This window comes from Nelusetta ayraudi, unplaced genomic scaffold (genome assembly GCF_046127955.1).
Source record: "Nelusetta ayraudi isolate G7.1 ecotype Tasmania unplaced genomic scaffold, CSIRO-AGI_Nayr_v1 ptg000061l, whole genome shotgun sequence".
NCBI lineage: Eukaryota > Metazoa > Chordata > Actinopteri > Tetraodontiformes > Monacanthidae > Nelusetta > Nelusetta ayraudi.
The window spans coordinates 897,512-919,808 of record NW_027466111.1 but is presented as its reverse complement, the minus strand read 5'-3'; the positions used below and the strand labels follow the sequence as shown (position 1 = coordinate 919,808).

The following is a 22,297-nucleotide window of genomic DNA, read 5'->3' as shown; positions in this document are numbered from 1 at the left end:
AACGGAGGCGGAGCCAGTTAGAAGCAGGGTCTCCGGTGGGCGGCGACCTTCTCCACGGTGACAGACGACCCGTAGCGACGGCATGGAAGGTGAAGTGCTTCACACAGCAGACACACAAAACTTCTCCCACTGGCAGATTGACAGGGGGGCGTCTCCACAAGTCCACCAGCCATGCTAAATGTAGGCTAACTGTACCAGCTGTAGGCTACTTGTAGGCTACCTATACTATAGACATTTGTAAAGATCTACTCAGACATTTGCAATTCATGAAAGAAATGACAAATTCTGTTATGTTGTGAACGGGTCCAACCGATGGAGGGAAACTGACACAAAGAGCACCCCAGAGTCACGCTGTGTTTGAAGTTTTTATGTATTCTTCATGTTTCTTCTGTATAAATGAGTTCTACTGAGAACGTTCTCAAACAAGAACAGTATTGGGACACCACAGAGAAGGTGAGTGAGGTCAGTGAGGTCGAGGTCCTCCAGCACATCCTCTGGTGGTGCCATCAGTCTCGATGCCCTCGGTGCTTCTTCCTCGTCGGCCTGTCGCTTCCTGGTTCCTGCCACAGACACTCGGCAGTAACCAGGAGGAACTGTGACTGACGGCGGCTGAGACGGTTGCAGCGGTTACCTGATGGAGGCCGTCGCCTGGAGGCGGCGGCGTGGAGCAAGGCAGCGGACAGAAGTCCTGTTTCCTCAACAGCCAGTAGGTCCTGTGGGAACCTTTGCCCTGTGGTGGCGGACACACACACGCACACACACACACACACACACACTCAGACTGAGGCTGAGGCTGCTGGCAGACGCTGCTTCTCTTTGCCTACATTTCCCAGAATTCACCTTCATCTCAACGTGTCCTCGCTCCTCCAGCTGGAAGACGCCGGCCTGCAGCAGGATGTCAGCCGTGGACTGGGAGACGTGGATCTTCATCGCTGCCGGAGAGGTCAAAGGCCAGTCAGTTCAAGTGCCAAGCCGCCAGGTGGCGCCGCCATCGCCGTCACTTACGCAAGCTGCTGCTCTCCAGGCGTGAGGCCGTGTTGACCGTGTCGCCAAACAGGCAGTAGCGAGGCATCGTGGTCCCGACCACACCGGCCACCACTGGACCTGCACGACCCAGGGCGGTCAGAGGTCAGAGGTCAGGGGTCAGAGGCGCTGAGGACAGGAAGTAGTTTTCCCTCACCGGAGTGGATCCCGATGCGGATAGCCAGACTGTCGGTGGGCCGATGGTGGATCCTGAAGACCTGGATGGAGCTGAGGAAGTGCAGCGCCATGGTGCAGATCTCCAGGGCGTGTTGGTCCCCGTTGCTGATGGGAACGCCGCTGGCCACCATGTAGGCGTCGCCGATGGTCTCCACCTGGTGGAGGAGGAGAGGAATGACAGCCGACATCGACGGAAAAAACACTCCTTGGGATGGAAACAAAGAAAATCACTGGCCTTGTACACGTCGTACATCTTGATGATGTCATCAAACAGGCTGTAGAGGTCGTTCAGGAAGGTCACCACCTCCAGGGCGGAGCTGACGGAGCACATGGAGGTGAAGCCCACAATGTCGGAGAAGAAGACCGTCACCATGTTGTAGCTCTGCGGCTCCACTGGCTTCCCCGACATCAACTGGTCTGCGATGGACCTGCAGTAAACAGTGGGTCAGTGGGCGGAGTCACTGGAGGTCAGTGGGCGGAGTCACTGCGGTCCAGTGGGCAAAGTGGCTGGGGGAAAGTGGGTGGAGTCACTGGGGATTAGTGGGCGGAGTCACTGGGGGAAAGTGGGTGGAGTCACTGGGGATTAGTGGGTGGAGTCACTGCAGTGATCAGTTAGTGGGCGGAGTCAGTGCAGTGGCCAGTGGGCGGAGTCACTGAGGGTCAGTGGGTGGAGTCACTGCGGTCCAGTGGGCAAAGTGGCTGGGGGAAAGTGGGTGGAGTCACTGGGGATTAGTAGGCGGAGTCCCTGCAGTGACTGGAGCCAAGTGTTAGACCAGTTAGTGGGCGGAGGCAGTGCAGTGGCCAGTGGGCGGAGTCACTGAGGTTCAGTGGGTGGAGTCACTGAGGGTCAGTGGGCAGAGTCACTGCAGTGACCAGTGGGCACAGTCAGTGTGAGTCAGTGGGCGGAGTCACCTGGGCAGCATGCTGGACAGCAGCCGGTCGGCTCTGGTCTTCTCCACCGTCAGCTGAGCTGTCCTCTCCCCCACCACCTCCTCCAGGTGGTTTGCGTATTTCTCCAACTTGTCCACCATGTTGTCCAGGATGTTTGTGTGTCTGCAGCGCAACAACAACACAAGCAGTGGATGAGCGCTGCCGCCGGCCAGCGAGCGCGTGGTGGCTCGAGGCCCCTACCGGTCCTGGCTGGTCTCTCTCAGGTGTCTCCTGATGCAGCCAAACGGAGGTCTGAGGTCTGGATCTTCACTCCAGCAGGTCCTCAGCAGCGACCTGATCTCCTCGTCAGACGATTGCTCGGGGAGCAGCGGGCGCAGCAGGTTCCCGCAGAACGGCGTCCGCAGCTGCATGATTATTTCTGAGCGGGACTCCCGGTTAGTACCGGCAGCGTTGCTGCTGCAGTGCGCCTCCTGCTGGTGGCAGCGCTGCACTTACCCTTGGGCTCCAGGTTGAGGTGGTGGTAGGGGCCGGCCTTCGCGCCAAACATCAGCTCCCACAGGATGATGGCGAAGCTGAAGACGTCTCCTTGCGGCGTCCCGGTGGCGGGCTGCAGGTCCTGCCGGAGCAGCTCCGGGGCCGTCCAGTAGAGCTCTGGGCAGACGGACGGACGAGGTCAGTCGCTCCCGCTCACCGTCGAGATTCCTGCCACCGCCGCGGCCTCTCACCGCTGTGATCTGCCTCCTCCAGGGAACGTCTGGTTCTGCTGCCACGTCTGAACTCCCACAAACCAAAGCCCGAGAGTTTGACCTGCAGCCGACTGTCCACCAGGCAGGAGCTGAGCTTCAAGTTCCCGTGGAACCTCAGGTTGCTTCTGTGGATGAACTCCATCCCCTGAAACGCAGACAGGGGAGAGGAGGAGAAGATGGAGGTGGGAGGAGCACGTGGAGGAGCTGGAGAAGCAACGGTTTGTTTGTGACTGACGTTGACGATGTCGTAAGCGAAGGACAGTTTGAAGATTCCATCCAGATCCACATCCGGCGCTTGCAGGACGTCCTGGAGGAGAAACTGGAGCTCACACAGTGTGTGTGTGTGTGTGTGTGTGTGTGTGTGTGTGTGTGTGTGTGTGTTTATGTTGGTGTGTGTGTGCTCGTGTCTGTGTGTGGACCTTCAGGCTGCCCTTCCTGCAGTACTGCATCACCAGGCAGGTGTTGGGCGGTTCTGTGCAGACACCAAAGAACTGGACCAGGTTCTCGTGTTTCATCTCCTTCATCTGTTCTTGGAACAAGATTCAGCTGCTCAGGCAAACCACTTCACACCAGAACAGACCAGTTCAGACCGCACTATTCAAATCTCTTTTCCGTAACTATCTTGTTGTTGTGGGACTGTTTCTACTTTATTATTCTAATCGGAATCCATGGAACAGAAGTTCACAAACTCCATCATTACCATGTTAAACTCTGCAACAATAGAAGGTTTCTGGAAGTTGAAGTTGAGATGGTTCTTGATCTTCTTGATGGCAACCTGGTTCCCCTAGTGGAGGAACAAAATTGTTAGAGAAGGATGGTGGCCTCCAAGGACCTTTTCCTCAAGCCACTACCTTGTAGATCCCGATGATGGTGTAAATGTTCTCCTTCCCCGTCTGGTCCTTCAGGCAGTAGGTGTTGTTGGAAATGCTGGAGTGCGAGCCGCTGCCGTCCCCGCCGCTTTGGCTGAAGGTGGCGCTGACTGATGAATTGTGGCCCACCTGGAGGAGACACCACAGACCTGAGACACACCTTCAGGGTGGAGGAGAGAGTGAAGGAGACCTCCAGGGTGGAGGAGACCTTTAGAGTGAAGGAGACCTCCAGGGTGGAGGAGACCTTTAGAGTGGAGGAGAACTTCAGAGTGGAGGACACCTTTAGAGTGAAGGAGACCTCCAGGGTGGAGGACACCTTTAGAGTGAAGGAGACCTTTAGAGTGAAGGAGACCTCCAGGGTGGAGGACACCTTTAGAGTGAAGGAGACCTCCAGGGTGGAGGAGACCTTTAGAGTGGAGGAGACCTCCAGGGTGGAGGAGAGAGTGAAGGAGATCTTTAAGGTAGAGGAGACCTCCTGGGAGGACACTTTGAAGGAGACCTCCAAGCTGATCTTACTGGAGATTCCCGGAGGATGGTGATGTCGCTGTAGCTGATGAGCCACCAGTAGGAGTCGTCCAGTCTGGACTGGAGTCCCACCTTCTGCCAGAGGAGGACCCCGATGCCCAGCAGGGCCAGCAGGCCGACCAGGGGGAAGGTCACCAGCAGGGTCAGCAGGGTCACGTCGCTGCTCAGCCACCGGCACCGCTCGTTGTTGAAGCCGCAGGCAGGCTTGTCGGTGGGAGGACGACCCTTGGGCCAGAGCACCGAGCCCAGCCTGGACGTAGGCCTGGAACCGACATCACTTCAGTGTCTGGGATCAAAGAGGCGGAGCTTAACCTTCAACTGACAAGGTGATGTAGTTACTGGACGGTTCTGGTGAGACTGTCGAAGTGGAGGATGGGGACAAACTGTCTGGAGCCCCCCTCAGGCTGCAGGTGGTAGACGGAGTAGTCGAGGTTTCTCTCCCCCTGCTGGTCAAAGTGCACCAATCCCGACGCTCCTGCCGAGTCAATCAGGTTCAGTAAAGACAACCAGGGATGATGAAGATGTTTCCAGGACGACGAAAGCAGCGACTCACCGTGGAATCGAATGTGACTTTTCTCCTTCAGGGTCCGCAACAGCTGGCGGCCATCGTGAGGGTCTCCGCCGACCTTGAGGACGTCTTTCAGCCCCCGGGCGTAGAGCAGCACGGCGTCGTGCAGGTAGGCGGAGTAAGGGCTGACCTGCAGCAGGAGGAGGTCAAGGTGAGCAGGTCAAGGGGAGCAGGAGGAGGTCAAGGGGAGCAGGAGCAGGTCAACGGGAGCAGGAGGAGGTCAAGGGGAGCAGGAGGAGGTCAAGGGGAGCAGGAGCAGGTCAAGGGGAGCAGGAGGAGGTCAAGGGGAGCAGGAGGAGGTCAAGGGGAGCAGGAGCAGGCTGGCTGTAGGTCTCGGCGGTGGCTCACCTCAGTGGGGGAGGTGAGGTTGCTCCAGAACGGCGGTCCCTGCAGACCATCCAACACCTTCTGGAAGAAGTCTGAGTACTCGAAGCCTTCGTAGGACTTCTGGCCGATGATGAAGGTGGTGTCGAAGACTCTGGTGGCCTCCTGCTCCACGCTGCCCAGAGCTCGTCTCCACAAGTTGTCCTGCGTTGCAGACGCAAGAATGAAGCAGAATGTCGCAAAGAAGCAGCGACTCACCTGGACTGCTTCTCCAGTCACAGGAGCAGGCAGACAGACAGGTGAGTGAAGACAGTCAGGGGAGTGAGTGAAGACAGTCAGGTGAGTGAGACAGACAGGGGAGTGAAAACAGACAGGTGAGTGAGACAGACAGGTGAGTGAGACAGACAGGGGAGTGAGACAGACAGGGGAGTGAGTGAAGACAGTCAGGGGAGTGAGACAGTCAGGTGAGTGAGACAGACAGGGGAGTGAAGACAGACAGGTGAGTGAGACAGACAGGTGAGTGAGTGAAGACAGTCAGGTGAGTGAGACAGACAGGGGAGTGAGACAGACAGGTGAGTGAAGACAGACAGGTGAGTGAAGACAGACAGTCAGGTGAGTGAGACAGACAGGTGAGTGAGTGAAGACAGACAGGTGAGTGAGACAGACAGGGGAGTGAAAACAGACAGGTGAGTGAGACAGACAGGTGAGTGAAGACAGACGGGGGAGTGAAGACAGACAGGGGAGTGAGACAGACAGGTGAGTCTGTCTCACTCACCTCAAAGTGCTGCACTAGGAAGAAGACAAAGTCTCCGTGGGTCAGTCGCTGCCGCTCGGCCTCCAGCAGCAGAGCCGTGGAGTCGTCCTTGTTGCTCAGCACCACGATCACTGCAGGTCCACAGCGCAGCTCCAGTGAGGCCGAGAGAAAGGTCAAAGGTCAAAGGTCACGGTGCAACTGCGTCCCCTACCTCTGGCCACCGTGGCCACGTACTGGATGTTGTGCGACAGCAGCTGAGGGTCGCTGGTGTCGAACTGCACGGCGGCCGCCAGCTGCAGCTCCGCCCTCAGCAGGGCCTCCACGCTGCTCCACAGCGCCCCCACGCTGTCCCAGGTGTTGGACGGCAGGCCGCCGCCGATCATGGCCACGTGGCTCCAGCCGAAGAAGCGCAGGGTCTCCAGCAGGACCTCGGCGCTCCTCCTCAGGGGAGGCACCACCTTCACGTAGGAGTCGTAGACGCCGGCGTCGTCCATCTTGGACGACTGGCCCACGAAGCCGAACATCGGCACGTTCCAGGCAGAGGCCACCAGGCCTGTGACCTTCAGACAAGGACGGGGATGGAAAAACTGGAGATGATGGATGGTGAGGGATGAAGATGATAGAAGATGAAGAACATGGATGAAGATGATGGATGATGATTGTCACTGTCTCCGCACTACCTCCTCTCACGTGCCCCCCCCCACCCCCCCACCCCTCCAATTCCCGGTGGTTTCTGTTTCTTCCAGTTGGTGGCCGCCCAGCACTGATTACCAACCAACTGCACCTGTGGCCCTGCCTCTATAATCCCGTCTCTTGTGTTCCCTCGTGGCCAGATTATCTGTTTCTCCCTGCTGTTCCGCTCCTCGCTTCCTGTTGACAAGCGATCGTACGACCCTGCCTTCGCCTCGCCCTCGGACTGATTCCCCGCAAACGACCCTGCTCGGCTCTGGCTGCGTTCCCTGTCTGACCCTTCTGGACCTCGTCGCTGGTAGCGACCCTTGCCCGACCCGGACGCCGATTCTGCCTGCCTCCGTCAACGCTTGCACCTGATCTTGACCTTGGACTGTCCCTCTACCTTGGACTGTCCCTCTACCTTGGACTGTCCCTCGACCTTGGACGGTCCGACTTCCCTGGATTATTAAACACCTTAAACTGCATCAGCGTTCTGTCGTGCATTGGAGTCCACCAACACATGACAGTGATGATGATGATGATGATGATGATGATGATGATGATGATGATGATGATGATGGAAGGAGACGATGGATAATAAAAGTGATGGACAATGATGATGGATGAAGAGGATGAAGATAATTGATGATGAAGATGATGGATGATAGAAGAAGACGGATGCAGAAGATGGAAGAAAATGATGAAGTTATTGGATGATGATGATGATGATGATGATGATGATTGATGAAGATGGACAATGAATATGATAGATGACGGTGGTGGAAGATGATGGATGAAGATGACGAAGAGGCTGAGAGCTGCTGCTGGAGGTTTGGTTTCTGCTCAGCGGCAGGACAAACTCAGCTGGAAGTTGAGCAGTCGTCACCAAATGTCAAGTATTAAAACCCCCCCCGAGGTCACATGACCCTGTCTGAGGTCCCATGACCTCCCTGCGGTGCCATGACTCCCCCGGTCGCGGTCCTACCTCAGCCTCCTCGGGACAGGCGGGGCCGAAGAGCGCCGCCACCTTCTCCTTCCACACCTGCTGGATGAAGGATCTCAGGGAGGTTTTGGGTTCACACCTGGTGTCCGTCAGCACAAAGTCCAGGGTGTAATTACCCAGCAGCCCCGGCTCCCTGTTCACCTTGTCCACCGCCATCTGGAGGGCGGAGCCCAGCCGCAGGGCGCTGAAGGGCAGCGACATGTTCCAGGGAGCCTGGAACCCAATGACCAGCCGCCGCCTCTGGGGGGTGCTGCCGCTGCCGCTGCCGCTGCCGCCGCCGCCGCCGCCACAGTGATCGTGGTCGGCCGCCGCCGTCAACACCATGTGACGCACAAACAGCAGCCAGAAGGATGAAAAAAGAAGCTGCATGATTCACTGGCACCACCTGTCACCTGTCACCTGTCACCTGCAGAGCAGCTTAAATACCTGCAGCCTGGAGGAGGAGGAGGAGGGGGAGGAGGGAGGAGCGAGGAGGAGGGAGGAGGAAGAGGAGGGAGGAGGAAGAGAGGAGAGGGAAGAATGAGGGGGAGGGAGAAGTAGGACTAGGAGGAGCATACACAACAATACGTTTTGATTATTATTATTATTTATTCATGTTTTTATGTCAGTCATAAACCACAACAGCGGATTTCTTTTGTCATCAAACATCTTGTTTCATTTCCTCCAATCATCGTGGCATCAAGACGACGCCGGTCAATGATTGGTTCACACCTTCTTCTGCTGATATCGATTTATTTTGATGAGTCAGCGCTGGGAGTCGCAGCAGCAGCAGCAGCAGCAGCAGCAGCAGCAGCAGCAGGTTGTTCCTGAGGGAGCAGCAGGATGTGAACAGGAAGGACAACCAGATAATCCCTCATTGGATAGCAGCAACACACACACACACACACACACACACACACACACACACTGAAACTCACTCAGGTTGTCTAATTGAGTGTGAGGCCGGTCAGGGTCGCAGCAGCACTAGCAGCAGCAGCACCACCACCACCACCACCACCTGCCACTCCAGGTGTTGATGATCACAGGTCCTCCATGAGGTGCTGCTGCTCCTGCAGTCTGTTTGCCCTGGAGGTCTCAGCTGCTGATCCAGCAGCAAACACACAAACACACACATTTCTCTCTCAGCCTGCTGTCTCTGTGTGTGTGTGTGTGTGTGTGTGTGTGTGTGTGTGTGTGTGTGTGTGTGTAGCGTGATGAACTGGTGAGACCAACTTCAGATCTTCTCGCTGGAGATCAGGAAGAGGGGGAGCAGCACCACCATCAACCAGGAAGAGGGAGCCTACACCCTCTCACACACCTGGGACTCCCTTCTCTGGAAACGACCCGAGGCGGGGGAGGCGGGGCCAGCTGATGAATGAAACGTCAACGGCACGTCGGCCGAAGACTCCGTTGAAACTGTCAGCTACTGAGGTTGTGTGAGTACTGAGGTCACTTACGCTGACTGGAGGACTCTCGTCGGCTGTTATCAGACCTCGTTTCCACCGGCGCACCGGCTGCAGTTCTCGCCTTCAGCCTCAAGGGGTCAGTGTTCACAACCTGCTGACCTACTGAGCCTCTGAGCCGCTTCACAGACAGTGGGGAAGTTGTGAGTGTCCAGACTGGCGTCTCACCTGCTTCGCTCTTGTCTCCTCCGGAGACGATGATGATGATGATGATGATGATCACATTTTTGGACAAACTTTAAACAGAATGGTGTTCTTCTCCATCTGTTTGAGCGGTATAAAAATGTGAGACTCACGGTGGCGAGTCAAACTCAAACACACGGTGGGTCCCAAATCTAAAACTTGGACAAAGTCGCAGGCCAAGGTTGATGTTTATTGAAGAGATCTTCCTCCAGGGTTAGGCTTCACTCAACCTTTTCCTATGCATCCAAACAAGTGTTGCTTCAACAGTGAGTATGGAATCAGCAAACGCTGAACACACAATACTACAGATAACTTGCAACTGCAGAATGGAAAAAGACGTATCGAAATGAATAAAACGTAAATAGAATTCGTATTATTTTTTATTCAAAGCCTTCTCATTTAAATTTCAACAGTAACCTTTATCTAACAATACATTTAAGAATACATATATGATATAATAAACATGAATAACAAGAAACCAACACTAATATCCTTCAATGAACGTGGTGCGTTGGAGTAGCAAGAGCAAAAGTGCATAAAGAAAACGTTAATTATAGTCACAGTCAATGGTCTGCCGAGGGATCAGCAGTGCATTCTGGGATTTGTAGTATTAGCAGTACGTGTGCTGTAATAAACCGGCGGTGGGTTAACTACTGCAGGTTAACTACTGCAGGTTAACTACTGCAGTTTAACTACTGTAGGTTAACTACTGCAGGTTAACTACTGCAGGTTGACTACTGCAGGTTAACTACTGCAGTTTAACTACTGCAGGTTAACTACTGTAGGTTAACTGTACTGTAGGTTGACTACTGTAGGTTAACTACTGTAGTTTAACTACTGTAGGTTAACTACTGCAGTTTAACTACTGTAGGTTAACTGTACTGTAGGTTGACTACTGTAGGTTAACTACTGTAGTTTAACTACTGTAGGTTGACTACTGCAGTTTAACTACTGTAGGTTAACTACTGGTTAACTACTGCAGTTTAACTACTGCAGGTTAACTACTGTAGGTTAACTACTGTAGGTTAACTGTACTGTAGGTTAACTACTGCAGTTTAACTACTGTAGGTTAACTGTACTGTAGGTTAACTACTGTAGGTTAACTGTACTGTAGGTTGACTGTACTGTAGGTTAACTACTGCAGTTTAACTACTGCAGGTTAACTACTGCAGTTTAACTACTGTAGGTTAACTGTACTGCAGGTTAACTACTGTAGGTTAACTGTACTGTAGGTTGACTACTGTAGGTTAACTACTGCAGGTTAACTACTGCAGTTTAACTACTGTAGGTTAACTGTACTGTAGGTTGACTACTGTAGGTTAACTACTGTAGTTTAACTACTGTAGGTTGACTACTGTAGGTTGACTACTGTAGGTTAACTACTGGTTAACTACTGCAGTTTAACTACTGCAGTTTAACTACTGTAGGTTAACTACTGCAGTTTAACTACTGTAGGTTAACTACTGTAGGTTAACTACTGCAGGTTAACTACTGCAGTTTAACTACTGTAGGTTAACTACTGTAGGTTAACTACTGTAGGTTAACTGTACTGTAGGTTGACTACTGTAGGTTAACTACTGCAGGTTAACTACTGTAGTTTAACTACTGTAGGTTAACTACTGTAGGTTGACTACTGCAGTTTAACTACTGTAGGTTAACTACTGGTTAACTACTGCAGTTTAACTACTGCAGTTTAACTACTGTAGGTTAACTACTGCAGGTTAACTACTGCAGTTTAACTACTGTAGGTTAACTACTGTAGGTTGACTACTGCAGTTTAACTACTGTAGGTTAACTACTGGTTAACTACTGCAGTTTAACTACTGCAGGTTAACTACTGTAGGTTAACTACTGTAGGTTAACTGTACTGTAGGTTGACTACTGTAGGTTAACTACTGCAGTTTAACTACTGTAGGTTAACTGTACTGTAGGTTAACTACTGCAGTTTAACTACTGCAGGTTAACTACTGTAGGTTAACTGTACTGTAGGTTAACTGTACTGTAGGTTAACTACTGCAGTTTAACTACTGCAGGTTAACTACTGTAGGTTAACTACTGTAGGTTAACTACTGCAGTTTAACTACTGCAGGTTAACTATACTGTAGGTTAACTACTGTAGGTTAACTACTGTAGGTTAACTGTACTGTAGGTTAACTATACTGTAGGTTAACTACTGCAGTTTAACTACTGTAGGTTAACTGTACTGTAGGTTAACTGTACTGTAGGTTGACTACTGTAGGTTAACTACTGCAGGTTAACTGTTCTGTAGGTTAACTACTGCAGGTTAACTACTGTAGGTTAACTACCGCAGTTTAACTACCTTCAACTTTACGCTGATGTCACTGAACATCAGCGTCTCACAACCCTTCGCGGCTTGACAGCGCGCTGGAATCGCACCAAACTTGACGTGTGACTTCTGTTGGTTCTTTGTTGATGCGACTGAGTCATTCTAACAACAACATAACATCTGCTGCACTGCTTCCTCCCTCTCTCTCCTCCTCCCCCCTCCTCCCTCCAGAGGAAAACATTTCCAGTAAAATGAAACCAAGGAGAGAAAGAATGCGGACAAGCTGAACACCAAGAACCAGAACAGGAAAAAAACCACTACAAATCTGAAGATTGGAATTGAAAGTCTTGTCATAGTATATATATACATATATATATATAATATCCACAAGCTATTGTTTTTTTTAAGTCTGTATTTTATTTAAGCGTCTATGTAACTTTTTTTCATGAGAAAAACTTTCATTTTAGTGTTCTGGCTCCATAGGACCAGTGTAGTAGTAGTAGTAGTGGTAATAATAATAATAATAATAATAATAATAATAATAATAATAATAATAATAATCGTCCTCTGAAAGCAAAGGTAGCACCAATCAGTGGTTTCTGAAAGCACATCCGAAGAAGAACTTCAAACTAAAAGCACACCTTTCCCGGGACAGGAGCACAAAGCCCAACAAACAGTGCAACACAAGCTGGCACCTCACCAAACTCAGCCTCTCAGCCTCTCAGGTGGATGAAGGTGTTGCTTTTGTACTTTTTCAGTTTGTGTGCACTCATCCGCCCACTCTCCTGCACGCGTCGCTGCGTGAGCGGAAGTGTTGACCGCGCTTCTAAGTTCTGAGCCCCGCGACTTGACGACGACTTGCTGTCACGTCAGTCAAGGTGCCGCGGTCACACTGAGTCGGGTGATGAGCAGCGTCGGTCACGATGAAGACCGCGGCGAGGATTCTGCTCAGCATCAGCGCGCTCTCAGGTAACACACCTGCTCAGCCAGGTCCTCTGTTCAACAACGGCTTTCACGTTGCGACGGAATCGAAAAGCAACGAACGCTTGCAACGTTTCTCTCATGAAAACACCTCCAGCACGAGACTTCCTGGATGGTTTGCCGCGACGTCTTCCTGGCGCGCGGCACAGCGGAACTTGGAAGACACCGCTGCACTCAAACTAAACACCTCTGCTTGTCTTCGGTCTGACAGTATCGATTCGTGAACAGATATGACATTACACGAACTGATAGAATGGATGGAAGAGTAACTAATGGGAAAATAAGAAGATGTTGTCTTACTTTGAAATTCACCTCTAAAGAAAACTAAACTAGTTGTGACCTCTGATTCCAAGTCATCCCCATGTGGGTCAGCGCGTGAAGAGACGCCACATGGACCTTCAGCCCCGCTGTCGTCGATGATATTGTGCTAATAGGTATTGGACTAAATGAAGGAATAACTGTAGACTATAGGACTTTCAGAATAAAAGGCGGGAGAACGTTGTCTCTCCCCCCCCCCCTTTATTTCGTTCTTTCTGTTCATCGAATGTATTTATTTCCGTCCAATCCAGCAGCAGCCTTTATTTACCAGACTCAACGGTGAGGGCCGGGTTCTTTTCTTTAGTTGTGATTTTGGAGGGAAGGAAGAGGAAGTCCCAGTCCACTGTCTCAAACAATATTGAATTTGCCATGTTGATCAGAAATATAACACAGAAAATAGTTCCATATTCTCCGAAAACAGAAGTGCGTGGAAGCACATTTCCCCAGCAGCATCGTCTGTTATCGTGGCGTCTAGGCCACCTCAGTCAGGTCACCACCTGTACTGAGGTGGTGACCTGACCGAGGTGTGCGTGGGCCTGTTAGAGTAGCCAGTCAACACAATGTGACTGTGATTGTTGATGTGTGGAGACTAAACAGTAGAGATCCCTCACACGTGGCCAACTGGCAGAGTTTATTGCCGTGCTCTCAGAACTTTTATTTATTTTATTTATTTATTTATTTATTTTCTTATTCAGGCTATGCACTGTGTCTGTCCTATTTATTGTTGTGGCTGTGGCCCTCAACCATTAGCTTCTACTGGGACCTAATGTATCCCGTCACACTGTACTAGTTATTATGATGTGTATTCATTGTACTTTGTATTTGCATATTGATCCTGAGTTCACTGATTACATTCTCATGTCGCTAATTGGTCGGTGTCACTAAGCCCCTCCCACTGCAGACGGCTTCCTGCGTAAACATTAGCTTGCAGTGAGTTCTGCCAGTGTGCCGTGCGTGTGTGCCAGAACTCGTTTTTTTTGCTTTCATTTGGACTGAAGTGTGTCCTCTCTGCCTCTTCTGTGTGGAGACTGACGATCATTTCTTTTGCTTTGTCTCTGTTTGACCAAAGTGCTTTCCGTGAGTGCCAAGAACAAGAACACCCCTGCACCCATGGTAACTGCAGAGCAGTTTGACCCCAGCCCCACTGCTCCCTCACACACCACACCTGGACACACAAACAGCACGACGGTCACCTCAGCCACCACACACGCCCCCCTGACAACGAAAACCGCAGCCCCCATCAGTACAACTCCTCCTCCGCAACCCACTCCGCACACCAGCCTGGTTCCAGGGAACTACAATGTGACGAGCGAGCAGAAAGAGGTCTGCCTGAAGGCTCACATGGCGCTGCAGATCCGACTGTCGAGTGAGAAGGTGAGTGTTCCCCACTCACGGCGACGCAGCCGTGTTTGTCCCGACTACACAAGCTGATGTTCATCCACTGAGAGTCTTCCCGGTGGCCAAGTGCTGTCATTGCCTCACTGGCAGGTCAAGCACCTTGCTTCTCCCTGCTGCCTCTGCACAACCCGACTGTCTGTTGCACGTCTGTTGCACGTCTGCTTTGCCTGATTGTTGTACATAGATTGAAGTGAGTGTTTTTCTAACTACTCTGTAGTTTATTTTTCTACAGTTTTTTTAGTGCTGCAACAGGGTAGTTTACCAATTTGGGGTCAATAAAGTACATCTATCATCTATCCATCTATCAATCTTCTATCATCTATCTATCTATCATCCATCCATCCATTCATTTATCTATCTATCTATCTACCTATCTATCTATCTATCATCCATCCATCCATCCATCCATCTATCTATCAATCTTCTATCATCCATCTATCCATCTATCTATCTATCTATCTATCGTCCGTCCGTCCGTCCGTCCGTCCGTATCCTCCTCTCTCTCTCTATCTATCTATCCCCCTCTCTCTCTCTCTCTCTCTCTATCTATCTATCCCCCTCTCTCTCTCTCTCTCTCTATCTATCTATCCCCCTCTCTCTCCCTCTCTCTCTCTCTCTATCTGTCTGTCTGTCTGTCTGTCTGTCTGTCTATTAGGGATGCAAATGATCAATGAATCCATCGATCATTAGTTGATTGAGACCTTATCGATCAATTAACGATTGGTTGCTCAGCGTAAGCACTGAAGACCCCAGACGTCTGAGTGGAAAAGGGTGCGAGGAAGAGATGATTTAACCCTTACAGGATGTCGAGGGTCCAGTGTGACCCATTGTGACGCGAACACCCTGAGGATTCATCGTGTGACTTCAAGTTGACTCCCAATGGGTCACATTTCAATTTTTGTTTTTGTTGTTGTGCTTGTTGAAGGTGTGCAGGTATACACTGCACCATGTAACCAAACACAAGCATCAATTCATGGCGACTCAATGAATTGAATTGATGAAATTCTTAATTGACAATGAGTGGATCGGTTAGCATTGCTGCTATCTGTCGTACATGAGGAGCAGCAACACTTCCTGCCTCCCAGTCAGCTTGCAGCAGGACCAGCAACACTGTCACATTTTCAGGAAATGAAATTTAGTTTTTTTTGTTTTTTTTAAGCGTGCTAGTTTTAATTCCTTATTTCTTGTGGCCTCAATCTGTGTGAAAGGTGGTGAAATGACCCCCCACCCCCACGGCCCCTCCCTTTCTGAATACTGTCTGTTTCCTCTCCAGTCCAAAGGGGTCTTCATAGTTCAACCCACCTTGACCCGGGCTGAGGGAAGCTGTGTGGGATCCACTGCCAACCTGACCCTGACCTTCAGAGAGGGACACATCACTTTCCTCTTCAACAAGGTACAGTTGGACTGACCTGGCAGGAAGGTGTGAAGACCTGGCAGGAGCTCAGCCAGGGCTTCCCCTTCCCTCCAGCCGGGCCGGGCCGGGCCGGCTGGAGGTCTTCAGAAGAAGGAGCTTTTATTTGTGAAGACAAAGCAAGCGGAGATCTTTCAGTCCTCCAGGGTTTCTGCTTGTCCTAAAGAGGAAGTTGAGTTGCGAAGCCTGTTTTGAAAGCATGTGACAGGGAGTTTACTGTCCCACTGTCACACTGTCACACTGTCACACTGGCACTGCATGTGACACATTGACGCAGTAAATCTCCGCTAACGTGGCCCTCAAACTCAAGTGGCCTGGACCAACACGGTGGAGACCCTGGAGGAGACGGGAGATGGTTTGATCACAGGGACACGTGGCTCCCTGGCGCCCCCTGGCGCCCCCTGTCGCCTTATTGCATGTTACTGCAGCGTTCCGCCTTGACGCACAGGACACTGGCGACGGGTTCTCTGCTGCAGACAGTGGCTTTGGGACAGCAGTAGAAGTCAAAGCCCTCAGTGAGAGTCGCAGCGGGCAGGAGACACTCATTGGATACTGAGGAGAGCTCATGGATCAGTGGAGTGATTCATTTGTCTTCCAAAGATCTTTGATTTGTTCACTCAAATTTTTTTCCAGACTTTGGGTTTTGTTATTTGAAGTGATTTACATTGTCAAAAAAAAAACCCCAAGAAGAAGAAGAATTTGTTAGACTTTGAGAAGCAAATCAAATACACCAATATCAGAGATGCAGATCAGCAAAGGACATCAGATTTTTTTTAAAACAATGAATGAGGGGCTCAACTTGAATTAGAAAGAAAAGACACTCCTGCCACTATAATATCAAGGTCTTTTCTTGACCTTCGTCACGGCGCCGTTGTTTGTGGACAACATTAAGCAGCTGATGAAGTGAATCCAGTTCATCCGTTATTCTCTCTCTCTCTTGTATTTCTTGTCGTCAGAGTTCCACTGAGGATGCAGTGTACGTTCACGCTCTGTCGTTCGTCCTCCGCTACCCCTTAGATCCAAAAGGTAAGTCAGTGCCTGTGTGCAGTGGGGGCTTCCAGAGGTGCAGGTGGTTCATGAACAGTCGACCACGAGCAGCGAGGAGCATCTTCCTCATTTCTCTGCATGTAAAAATAATCTGCAGCTTGACAGTTGACACCACTTACAGCTGACCTGCGTAGGCTGCAGAGCAGTGGAAGCACTTTAGTATTATTATTGTTATTATTATTATTATTAATATTATTATTATTATTATTATTATTATTATTATTATTGTTATTATCATTGTTTTTATTGTTATTATTATTATTATTGTTATTATTATTATTGTTATTATTATTATTATTATTGTTATTATTATTATTATTGTTATTATTATTATTATTGTTATTATTGTTATTATTGTTATTATTATTATTATTATTGTTATTATTGTTATTATTATTATTATTATTATTATTGTTATTATTGTTATTATTATTATTATTATTATTATTATTATTACTATTATTATTATTATTATTATTATTATTATTATTGTTATTACTATTATTATTGTTATTATTATTATTATTATTATTACTATTATTATTATTATTATTATTATTGTTATTATTGTTATTATTATTATTATTATTATTGTTATTATTATTATTATTATTATTATTATTGTTATTATTGTTATTATTATTATTATTATTATTGTTATTATTATTATTATTATTATTATTATTATTATTGTTATTATTATTACTATTATTAGGGCCTCAGCGTGTGTCTTCAGAGGGAGCTGTGGCCATGCCTGCATGTCTTCCTGTCTGTTTCTCCCTTCCAGGCAACAGAAGCAGTTACTCTGCAAACAACAAGTCACTGCATCTGTTAGCTGCAAAGACCGGACACAGCTACGCCTGCAACAAGGACTCTGTGTTCATGGGGAGTGGGCTGTTCCTGGACATGACCCAGGACAGGGTGCAGGCCTTCAATCTGACCAAGACTCACGACTTTGGCACATGTAAGTTCACACTGGCTCCGTTTCAGCTGGCAGGCCCCCTGGCCAGCATGTTCAGTGCATGTTGCAACACTCGCAGTGACCTCAGGCGTGGCCTTGGGGTTGATCTGGGTTCACTGTCATTAAAGACAACGTCACCGAAACTGCAAAGATCGTACTAAAGTTGACTTCTCCGGGTTCTCCTTGACCTGGAGAACCCGGAGACAAGCCGGCAGACACAGAGAATCAAATCCACAACCTTCTTGCTGTGAGGCGGCAGCGCGAGCCAAATCAATATATTTCAAGTTTTTCTTGCATTTTGCTGATCAGGTCTTGCAGCTTAAAAAGAAACACCCTCAAATTTCATAATAATTTTCTGAGTTTGTGGCTTTTGTGGTTTTAATAAGCTGAAAATCTTAATCAGCAAAGTTACAACGAGGAGCTGCTTGAGAGGTCAGTTTGCGTGGAATGGCTCAATAAAATGTGTTGCTTTCATCTTTTAATGTTGAACTGCCAAAATAAAACAACTTTTACTGGATATTCTAATTTTTCGGGTGGTACCCTGTGTGTATGTATGATGAAGATGTGCATTAACATTCGGAATGTTTCTCCATGTTGTCGTGCAGCTGACGTCTGCACCACTCACCATCGGGACTACCGTGTTGCCGTGGCGGTGGGAGTGACGCTGCTGGTGCTCATCGTCATCGTGGTGGTGGTCTACTTTGTGAGCCGCAGGAGGAGAACTGCCGGCTACCAGCTGCTGTGAGGGGGCGGCGCTCCTGTTGCAACCAGTCAGTGAGAATCAGCGCTGCGTGATTTGGGGGTGGGGGGACGGACGTCAATCATTTTTGTTTTTTTTATTGCTTCAAAATTGAGTGCGTGATTCTGTGGCGCCACATGGGCCAAATGGCGAGAGCACCGATGAACTTCTTCAAAAAAACACGAAGCCTTGAATGTTCATCATTGATTGCGAGCCATTGTGTGTGTACGAGCGGTGGGGGGGGCGAATGCAGTGAGCGGTACGTCGTAGCATTGTCCTAACATTGACATAACATTGTCCTAACATTGACTTAACATTGGCCTAACATTGTCCTAACATTGACCTAACATTGGCCTAACATTGTCCTAACATTGGCCTAACATTGACCTAACATTGGCCTAACATTGACCTAACATTGTCCTAACATTGTCCTAACATTGGCCTAACATTGACCTAACATTGTCCTAACATTGGCCTAACATTGACCTAACATTGGCCTAACATTGACCTAACATTGTCCTAACATTGGCCTAACATTGTCCTAACATTGGCCTAACATTGTCCTAACATTGATATAACATTGGCCTAACATTGTCCTAACATTGATATAACATTGGCCTAACATTGACCTAACATTGACCTAACATTGTCCTAACATTGATATGACAACCGCGTGACAGGTATTCTTGAGTCAAGGTCGGATGTATTTCCTGGAGCGAAGCGTTAGGAAAATATTTCACAGAGAATCGCTGCAATATGTATTATTCACCCATGTGACCGTTCAAGGACATTCAAATGAAGGCTCACCGCTCACCGCTCACGTTTCCCATGCAATGCGTTAACCAATGATCAGCAGTCACCTCATAATCACATCGGTATTATATTTCCGATATGCTTTTATTTTGAAATTGAAGGAATTTTACCAGGGTAGTTTGTCGGCAACTGCTTGTGCCGCCAGTGGAGAGAGCAGTAACTGCAGGACAGTGTCGGACACTGTCATTGTCAGTGTGGCCGCCCACTCGGGCCATCACGACACTCTGACGGCGCCAAGCGCCAAACTTCACCAGCTTTCTGTTTGTTGTCCAGTTTTGTAAATAGTCTGTCTTACATTCAAATTCACACACTGAAGAAAACCAATCGCATCTTTCTGTCGGGGCTGCAGTGCTGCAAAGATCTTCCGACTGTTCATCGACGAGCGACTTGTGATCACTATTCGCTGTACTCACACTGTTGTCACCACACGTTGATTGTAATTGTGTGATTGCACTTTTAATGAAGAGAAATTTTCCAAGACAAATTGACGATGAGTGTGTTTCTTCTGGTGGCCAAGGCCGTGGAGGTGTTTGACCTTCAGGTCAAGGTCACAGGGTGTGGTGGAAATGATGTCAGTGACTTCTGTTCCTGTCTTTGTGTGTTTCGAGGACCTCACTAGTCCACGTCGGGTAGACGCTCTGGAAGTGTAGAGCTGGACCACTGCAGGGTCCCAGTGTCTGGACCTGGGCTGTGTCCCCGTTCAGGCTCTGCATCCTTCCAAGGCTGCATTGGACAGGAAGTTGCGTCACAGCACTGCGTGAAGGCTCCTCCCACTTCCCAGAAGTCCTTAGGACGCTCCAAATGCTCCCTACTGTTAGCACCAAGGCTGCACCGCTACTGTCCTTCATTACTTCTGTATCCCAGGATGCTTTGCCTGCTGCTGCAAAGCATCCTGGGATCCTGGGAAGTCGGCTGAAATTAGCGCCATCTACTGGCAAAGACACCACGTTTAAATTTAAGTATTGAAATTCCACATCAAATATTCAGTTTTTAACGCAGGGTTTTTACTGATTTGAACATCCAACCAACCAATGGTTAGCTTGATGCTATGAAAACGTCACTTCCGGGGTTGGCCAGCAGGGGGGAACGGCGGTGACGCAACCAGGAAATACGCCCAAAGCTAGACCGTCCCCTGTGGTTACCGGGGAGGCGGGGTTTGGGTCGGTCCTTCTTAGGCCGGGTCCTTGGGAGGACGCTTCCTTCAGACGGAGGACGCTTCCTTCAGACGGAGGACGCTTCCTTCCAAGGATGCAGACCCTGAGTTGAGACGCAGCCCTGGACTCAATTCCCATGCACCACTCAGAAACAAAATGTATTCATTAGAAAAGTACAAGCAAACATCCTCTTACAAAGAAAGAAAAATCACAGTGACTGTAGAAAGTACAAAGAACAGGTCATAAAGTCATGAACAGGAAATGAGTCGGTGGAGGAACGATTTTTTTTTTTTAAAAAAAGGAGCAAACTGGCAGAGGACAAAGTGCGACGCAGACTGTGATGACGAGCACCTGTCGACGGGCCCGGGGGCAGGAGGCCTCGTCAGACGCTGTGGAAGCACCAGAGGAGGCCAGCTGGCCGACAGCGTGACACCTGGAGGATGACAGGACGGGTTTATCCAGGGACAGATTCACTTCTGCTGGAGTCACAAGACGCTGCGGTAAAGCCGACACAATGTGGAAGCAGTGGACCGCCTCCAGCTGATGACGACCACGACGCCAGGAGCAGGAGAACCAGGACCCAGAACTTCACGTAGCGGCAGATCACATGACATCACCAGCTGAGCCTCCCACACACTGACACGCACTGACACACACACTGACACACACTGACACACGCACTGACACACACACTGACACGCACTGACACACTGACACACACACTGACACACGCACTGACACACACACTGACACACACACTGACACACACTGACACACACACTGACACACACTGACACACGCACTGACACACACACTGACACGCACTGACACACTGACACACTGACACACACACTGACACACGCACTGACACACACACTGACACACACACACTGACACACACTGACACACACACTGACACGCACTGACACACACACTGACACACACACTGACACGCACTGACACACGCACTGACACACACACTGACACACGCACTGACACACACACTGACACACACTGACACACATTGACACACACATTCTATACATGAAAGAAATACGGCAATAAAAATCAAATAAAAAAATACAAAACGCTTTTAACTCCTTTGAATGTGATTTAGCGCTGTACAAATACAAGTTGATTGATTGATTGATTGATTGATTGATTGACCTAGCGACAGTGAGGATGACCATGTGTTTAGTGATTGTACTGTAGAGGGAACACTGGCCGCACACCTACGGAAGCGCATTGCATTCACTGAAAAAAAAATAAAAATAAAAAATTGGCACCAGGATCTCGTAATTACGAGATCTTTAATCGTAATTACGAGATAAAAATGAAAAGGAAACGTCTAACTCCGTAATCAGCGGGCAATAACGCCGCTATCGCAGTTACAACAGATAAATCTTAAATTCTTTTGAGGAACATTATTTAGAATGGAGACTGGACTGACAACAAAGAATGTCTCAACAATATAAATCTGAAACAAAGTACAGAGGAAAGCAATTCCATGTAGTTCCCCGCTTGTGCTCAGTGATTACCGTAATATCTGGTGTACACAGAGCAAGCGGAAAGCGAACGTTAGAACAATCCTCAGTATTTGAGATGCCTGCGCAGTGTAGGCATACTAATATTAATACCATCCTCAGTTTTGAGAAATGCAAGTATTTCCCAGTGACTCAAACCGAGAAGGTAGCAATAGCAGATACCGATTTAGACGTTTCCGGGTTTTTTTTTTTTTTTTTTTTAATTATTATTATTATTATTTTTATTATTATTATCATTATTATTATTATTATTATTATTATTATTATTATTATTATTATTATTATTATTATTATTATTATTATTATTATTATTATTATTATTCAGTGAATGCAATGCGCTTCCGTACACACCAGCAGACGTGGATAGATGAGTTGTTCTGTTCGCACTCCAGCCCAGCAGGTGGCGGTAATGCACCAAAAGCTGTTTGCCCTACGTCAATACGCGCAGACGTGAGTCCACAGTGACA

At 48.9% G+C, this 22,297-nt stretch overlaps 2 protein-coding genes across 3 annotated transcripts; one reads left to right on the top strand and one right to left on the bottom strand.

The window, feature by feature from the left end:
• Nucleotides 1–357: 357 nt before the first annotated feature.
• gucy2g (guanylate cyclase 2g) lies at nt 358–7,935 on the bottom strand. 2 transcript variants are annotated; one of them, XM_076040512.1, is made up of 20 exons: nt 7,535–7,935; nt 6,089–6,437; nt 5,899–6,008; nt 5,148–5,327; nt 4,785–4,929; nt 4,571–4,706; nt 4,223–4,493; nt 3,689–3,835; nt 3,538–3,621; nt 3,257–3,361; nt 3,073–3,144; nt 2,817–2,982; nt 2,587–2,742; nt 2,332–2,509; nt 2,113–2,253; nt 1,436–1,628; nt 1,181–1,355; nt 1,006–1,104; nt 841–932; nt 358–730 (listed from the first exon to the last, which is right to left on the bottom strand). In XM_076040512.1, exons 1-20 carry the CDS (start codon nt 7,919–7,921, stop codon nt 464–466), a joined length of 3,453 nt encoding a protein of 1,150 aa, XP_075896627.1. In that variant the 5' UTR covers nt 7,922–7,935; the 3' UTR covers nt 358–463. The 2 variants fall into 2 exon arrangements, 1 of the variants encoding a protein (XP_075896627.1); XR_012928503.1 differs by having other exon boundaries at nt 690–730; nt 1,181–1,628; nt 7,694–7,934.
• A 4,376-nt stretch (nt 7,936–12,311) lies between these two features.
• On the top strand, nt 12,312–19,616 carry cd68 (CD68 molecule). Its single transcript, XM_076040584.1, has 6 exons — nt 12,312–12,433; nt 13,833–14,137; nt 15,435–15,554; nt 16,529–16,598; nt 17,407–17,583; nt 18,186–19,616. Exons 1-6 carry the CDS (start codon nt 12,388–12,390, stop codon nt 18,323–18,325), a joined length of 858 nt encoding a protein of 285 aa, XP_075896699.1. The 5' UTR covers nt 12,312–12,387; the 3' UTR covers nt 18,326–19,616.
• The last annotated feature ends 2,681 nt before the right edge of the window (nt 19,617–22,297 follow it).

Coding starts and splice junctions, on each gene's coding strand:
- cd68 (XM_076040584.1), top strand. CDS start 12,388: ATGAAGACCGCGGCGAGGATTCTGCTCAGCATCAGCGCGCTCTCAG. Junction 12,434..13,832: donor CAGCATCAGCGCGCTCTCAG/GTAACACACCTG, acceptor GTTTGACCAAAG/TGCTTTCCGTGAGTGCCAAG. Junction 14,138..15,434: donor TCCGACTGTCGAGTGAGAAG/GTGAGTGTTCCC, acceptor TTTCCTCTCCAG/TCCAAAGGGGTCTTCATAGT.
- gucy2g (XM_076040512.1), bottom strand. CDS start 7,921: ATGCAGCTTCTTTTTTCATCCTTCTGGCTGCTGTTTGTGCGTCACATG. Junction 6,438..7,534: donor CCTGTCCCGAGGAGGCTGAG/GTAGGACCGCGA, acceptor CCTTGTCTGAAG/GTCACAGGCCTGGTGGCCTC. Junction 4,930..5,147: donor ACCTCACCTCCCCCACTGAG/GTGAGCCACCGC, acceptor CTCCTGCTGCAG/GTCAGCCCTTACTCCGCCTA.